Source organism: Apium graveolens, unplaced genomic scaffold, assembly GCF_009905375.1.
Source record: "Apium graveolens cultivar Ventura unplaced genomic scaffold, ASM990537v1 ctg3886, whole genome shotgun sequence".
NCBI classification, from domain to species: domain Eukaryota; kingdom Viridiplantae; phylum Streptophyta; class Magnoliopsida; order Apiales; family Apiaceae; genus Apium; species Apium graveolens.
Window position 1 is genome coordinate 42,267 of NW_027418311.1, and position 6,266 is coordinate 48,532.

Consider the following 6,266-nt stretch of genomic DNA (forward strand, 5'->3'; position numbering starts at 1 on the left):
TTAAGAAGGAAATATAGAAAGATGTTACAGGAAGTTCTTAATATATCATGTCAATTGTCTACACTTGGAAGATTTTAAAACACTTCCTCAAAAACTACATTATTTGTGATATATGTGCTAATACCATCACAACTATCTATGAGAATATGGAGGCCTTCAGGTCGGGTCACTCTGGATATAGCAACATAAATGTGTCCGTGCGAGAAAGCTGCTTTAGGAAGGTAAAGCCCAACCGTATCAAGTGATTGTCCCTGACTTTTGTTAATCGTCATGGCATAACATATTTGAATCGGAAACTGAACGCGTTTAAATTCAAACGGCCAGTTCGTGTCACTTGGAATCATCTCAATTCTAGGTATTAGATGTTTCGTTCCAACATGAGAGCCACACAAAATCTCACATTCAATAATGTTCTTCCTACAGGATTTCACAATCATTCTTGTACCATTGTATAATCCCATGATTTGGTTTAAGTTTCTCATAAGAATGACGACAACTCCTACCTTCAAATTTAACTCATGCTTAGGAAAGCAAGGCATATTGATAGAGTTTAGATAATCAACTGGAAAAGAGGATCTGAAATCATTATCATCATCACCTGCATCATCAATTGAATCCTGACTCAGATAAGTGTAAACCATGCCAGAAATTTTTTCAAGTATCGTTGTATTAATCTCATCCACCACGATATTGGTAGGTGTGAGTATGGCCCTTGATATGAGGTATTCATGTGAATAGATATTTTGAATAAAATCTGGGTACGTCATTTCAAAAAGCTTCTGGATTGGATCTCCGGATGTATGAACGATATATTGATCAGGAATCTTTATTAACATTTCACCAGTGTCTGGACTTGGAGAAATATTGGTTTCTTTGCCATCGCCGACAGCAAGCTGCCACTTGCTAAAGTCCACAATGGTTTTGTTCTCTAAATCACTATTTCCTGCATTAAGCCAGCATGTTTTGCTTCAATAAAAATACTTCACAGGATTCCCAAAGCTTGGATTTATTGAGGGTAGAGCAGACAACTTCAGCCCTTGACGCTTTTGGAATGACAGGAAGTATCTGCCTAAAATCTCCACAAAAAACAATGGTTATACCACCAAATGGCTTTTTAGCTCTGCTTTTATCAATAGCAGACATAATATCTCTCAAGGATCGATCAACGCATTCAAAAGCATGACGATGTTACATAGGAGCCTCGTCCCAAATTATTAAATCAGTTCGCTGAAGTAGCTCAGAAATATCAGTCCCGTGTCTTAAACCGGCAGAACAATTTTCATCAAGCTTGAGTGGAATGTGAAAGCGGGAGTGTGCGGTTCTTCCACCAGGAAGCAACACAGCAGCTATACCACATGAGGCAACAGGAAGCACAATCTTATGCTTTGATCGTAATCGACAACACAGTGTCTGCCACAAGAAAGTTTTTCCACATCCTCCACTTCCGTAAACAAAGAAAACACCACCTTTTTTCTGGTATGATATTGTCAAGAATGGAATCATAGACTATCTTATGTTCATCATTGAGAAGACTATGATTTCTTGTGTGGATTCTCTTCATTTCTTCTATATCATAGGATGTTTCCTCAAGAATTAGTCTATTCTCAGAGTTGAAAAAAAAGCATCTCCGGGATATGGCATTTCTGGGAAGTTTCTAAGGCTTTTACCAATATCATTCAACTAATTTCTCTATCTCTGCAATAAAATTAATAAAACTTGATAACATTAATCCAAACATGGAACATGTAATATGTACAAAGCATTATTAAAAGCTCATACCTGTAAGAGTGTAATTTCTGGATCTCAATATCTGATAGACAAAGGTTTGGATTCCCAGTGAGATGTCACCTCACAAGAAGAATATCATCTGACATGCATCCCCAATGAGCTTCCCAAAGGTTACGCGGATGAGAGACTGGACTGTATACTAAAATGTTGACAAACATGGCACGTAATTGTGGAGGCATGGATGTATGCGCATTTTCACCTATAGCTTCGTGCCATTGCTGGTCGTTCTGGAGGATACCTAGCGCGGCACAGGCTTCGTGAAAGGAGTTATAAACATGGTCGTTGACTGTCTTCAAATCATAAAAACATACAACACCTTTAATCCTGAGCAGGTAGCATGCGGAGATATAATAGTTCACCGCTAGATGAATGTACTTCAGCAAGCCTACCGATGACATCACCTATTTTCCTCTGTTTCCAGATACCAGGTTGTGGATGCCATGTAAACTTGCTTGGAAATTCTGAATAGGTTAAATTTGGGGCCTCTGCATATGTTTTATTTGCATCAAACCATGCTTCTAATTTGCTTTTCTTTGTTCCAGCATTGTCGAAAACTTCCTAGTAGATTTTCTGAGCCTTTAAACGACACATGCTTGTCATTCAGTAGATGTACTGGCAATCGTTCAACGGAAGGCCACCGGGAATGGATGTCAAAACCAAATATCCTCCATGATGCTTCAGATGCACAAACATATCTTCCATCCAAGTATTGCTTGACTTCATCAAGCGGCCGTTTCTCAGGAGTGATTGTGGTTGTGCACCCTTTTTGTTGTTTGTTTTTTTCCTCAGACACATGGTGGCGGTATCATGTCCTTTTAAACAATATTTGAACAGATATTTCAATGATCTGGAGCTGTTACAAATCTCCAAATTTGTGTGACATTGAAATCTTATTAGAAGATCTCGATTGTAGGGGACAACATAACGATTATCCAGGTCAATTCCCTTTTTCTTTACGATAATTCCAGTTTTCCTCCTCTTATAGATGGGAAAGCCACAGTCATCAAAGTATGTGTGAGAATTATACCTGTTAAAAAGGAAAGAACGATGTTTCAATTTAATTAAAATAAATCTAAAAGGAATGTTTTACTAAAAGGTGAAAAATTAAATGTTGTATTCTTCCAGCAGTCTTTGGAAAATTAATTTAATGTAAAAGATCTCAGAATTACCTTTTAGGAAAATGTGTAATACAACGACCTTTAACCATACACAGAGAATTGACACAGTCAGTGCCACATGGTCCGTGGATCATGTAATTCTTGACAGCTTCGTAACCAACTGGATCAATACTTGGGTCAGGAATTTCTGCAGAAACCTTTTATCTATTTGTTCAGTTGTTTTGGGACGATCGTTTGGATGCAACCATATTAGCATGTGAGCATGTGGCAATCCTCGCTTTTGAAACTCTATGACGTGCATTACTGTGAATATGAAATTGATGAAAATAATTAAATAAAGCCTTACATACATGTCATATTAAATTTAAATCATAAGCAATTTGTTAGAGGAAGATATCCTGAAAATAGCATACCTCAAATACAACGTCCAAAGCAGTTCTTATTTTTTATTTGATCAAGAAGTTGGTCAACTTTCATCTTAAATACCCTTGCAACGACGTCGGGTGCGTCAACAACATCAACACCAGGTAGAAATTTTAACATCCTCTGAATTTCAGGCCATTTTGTGTTAGTGGTCATCGTAAGGAACAATGATGGGTGTCCAAGTGTTCGACAAATTGCCATTGCGTCCTTGAAATACTGGTTCATGTATCTTTTACTGCCAGTGAAGGAGGCTGGTAAAATTGTTGCCTTGCCGACATTTTCAGGATTGCTATCACCCTTGTTTAGTGCATCTCGTATGTTGTGGTATATATCAGAACGAATTGTGGTCTGGTGACCTCTGATCCAGTCAAATCTGTATTGCTCAATCGCAGTAAATGCGTCAACAACATATTGCTGCCATAAACGTCCTCCGAGATGTGGAGTCAAACCTGAATATACATAAGACAATTTCGGAGAAAATTAGAATGGTAGAATTAATTCATATAAAAGTGTTCAAATTTAGGAGTTGATTTTGAACATACCTTCCGAAGGCCATATCATGAGTTTATAATTGTAATATTCTTTCATCGTGATGAACTCTCTCTCCCCCTTTTCATCCGGATCTTCATCTTCGGTATTCTGACGTTGTTTCTGATTTTTTTGATTTGGTCTGTTTAAAGGGATTTGACGGTAATATCCGATGTCTCCATGAGGAAAAAGAATAGGATACTGAAGCTGCATAAACCGTGGATCTGTTTTAAAAATTCTCTCCAATCCATTGGTTCTCGAATGGATTATTGTATCCCTGCATCCTTTAGCATACTCGTCAGTGACAATCAACCCGGCAACTTCATTCGATGGACCAATATGGTTAGGTCGACCAGATGCGGAAGACGAAGATATTAGAACCAATCTAAATTCATCAACTGGATTCTGACTAATTCTTTCACGTGCCATACGAAAACCTTTGACCAAACGATTATGTTTATCCAGCATTTCTAACAATGACTCAACGATTTCTTCATCCACGACATCGCGTCCTCCCTTAACGGCATTTATTCTGTTATGTACTTCATCTTCAGTGTCATATATGTAGAGTTGACAGAATTTGGGGATCTTACCATCAAGTGGTACAAAGCTTCCCATACTGTGGTAATTTACACCTTTTACCTTGAAACAGTAAGGAGCACCGCCACGATTGATACTACGATCAATTTGACCTCCGGTGGAAGACATGGCAAACATATAGTTGTACATTCTAATTTTTTCCTAGAAATGCCTAAAATGGGATCCACCAGTAAGGAGTGAAGCGAGAGGCTCGGGAGGTTGCTTTTCTTTCTCAAGAATTATCTGATCATTTTTACAACAAAGAGAGAAAGTTGGAGGCTTTTTGGTCGCTTTTTTATTGTTTCTTTCATGATTCCACATGATGGACTGACTCTTTGAACAAATTCTATCAGGATCACCGACATCGAGGTACTCACTCCACTTAGTAACAGTATTGTCAAAATCATGTACATCAACATCGTCACAATCACCTACAAAATTTGAAATATTATGACTGTGGAACATCAAAGTAATTAAGAATGAAACTGAATTTAAGTTCATACCGGTAGATATACAATCACTATCACTGCTGTCACATTCTTCAACATTGTTAAATTCTCCTAATAAGTTCTTAGAACCTGAACTTTCTCCTCGCTCATAATAACTTTTTACGGAAGATGTATCATATGTTGAAGAACCTGGACTAATTTTTCCACAGGTTTTTTGGATTGTTGTTTTACAGCGATATCACTGCTGGAACCTAAAGTTACTTGTGGTCGTTTAAATATAGTGGATGCGGGCAGTGCAAAAGTGACAGTACTATCTGCACTTTGAGTAATTTTTGGAGCTGCAATATTTCGTTGTTCTCCTGCTACAACAACAACATTGTTAATAAGATCAACTACTACTATCTTTATTTGCATAAATAGTAAGCATCTCTAATATACAATTTTGATTTTGAAACGCACCTTCAAATCCCATTGGTCGTAATTTCTGAACGCATGGAGTATCAGGAGTTTCACATGTTTCTCCATTTAACTGTACACCTACATGGTTGAACCAGAATTTATCAAATTGTGCGATGAATTTAACAATTTGAAAATTGTATTTTATCAATATAGCAATAAGACAACCATGGACAACTGTAATAAAAAATAACGTTGGTTATGTTTTGACCTGATATTTGAGAACATTATGAACGTGAAGTGTTTCCATGTCGAGTGTATGGAGAATTATCGAGTAATTCTCTGTCATGCGGACTCTTTCCGCACAGCCTATTTTTTCTTTTACATGGAGAAGAACATAACCAATTCAGCCAATATAATATAAAATTAAACACAAATTTTTCCAGCTATAAGTGAAGTAAAATGTGCCTGATGTTTGAGAAGCATGTGAAGGTGACGCAGTTCCCACAGGCTTGTGCACAATGCTTTCGCTAAAAGTTGGATCATCCGTCAGTGTACTCAGGAATATCTTGTGTTCCTTAAAACTGCAGTTCTTTCGACGCACCCTTATTTGGTTTTTTTTCCTGCAATTTACAGTAAAGACATTTATATTATCAAACAGGATTCTTTAGTAAAAAAAAAAACTGACCACACTTATTATTGTTTACCAGGTTGTTTCAGGTTTGGTTTTGCATTTGGTTTAGTATTGAGGCAATATCCGTCAGTACCTAGTTTCTCAAAACTGGGTTGGAAATTAATGTCAACCTGAACTTCATGGAGAGTTGACATTAACATCTGTCTGGTGGCTAATCTATCCTTATCACTGGATTGGTAATTACCGACAACTGAAACTGCATAATCAAAAGGTATATTAAAATTAAAAATATTGTAGCTATAAATGTAAACTTGGGAAATTACCAGCCTTTGTCGTGTCAAGAGTGCGCAG

General features: G+C 37.2%; 1 protein-coding gene across 1 annotated transcript; it reads right to left on the reverse strand.

The window, feature by feature from the left end:
- Positions 1-2,388: 2,388 nt before the first annotated feature.
- On the reverse strand, positions 2,389-4,586 carry LOC141701463 (uncharacterized). Its single transcript, XM_074505110.1, has 4 exons — positions 3,872-4,586; positions 3,332-3,778; positions 2,958-3,093; positions 2,389-2,815 (listed from the first exon to the last, which is right to left on the reverse strand). Exons 1-4 carry the CDS (start codon positions 4,584-4,586, stop codon positions 2,389-2,391), a joined length of 1,725 nt encoding a protein of 574 aa, XP_074361211.1.
- Positions 4,587-6,266: the final 1,680 nt, after the last annotated feature.

Coding starts and splice junctions, on each gene's coding strand:
- LOC141701463 (XM_074505110.1), bottom strand. CDS start 4,586: ATGTACAACTATATGTTTGCCATGTCTTCCACCGGAGGTCAAATTGAT. Junction 3,094..3,331: donor AAATAAGAACTGCTTTGGAC/GTTGTATTTGAG, acceptor AGGTTTCTGCAG/AAATTCCTGACCCAAGTATT. Junction 2,816..2,957: donor ATTACACATTTTCCTAAAAG/GTAATTCTGAGA, acceptor CCTTTTTAACAG/GTATAATTCTCACACATACT.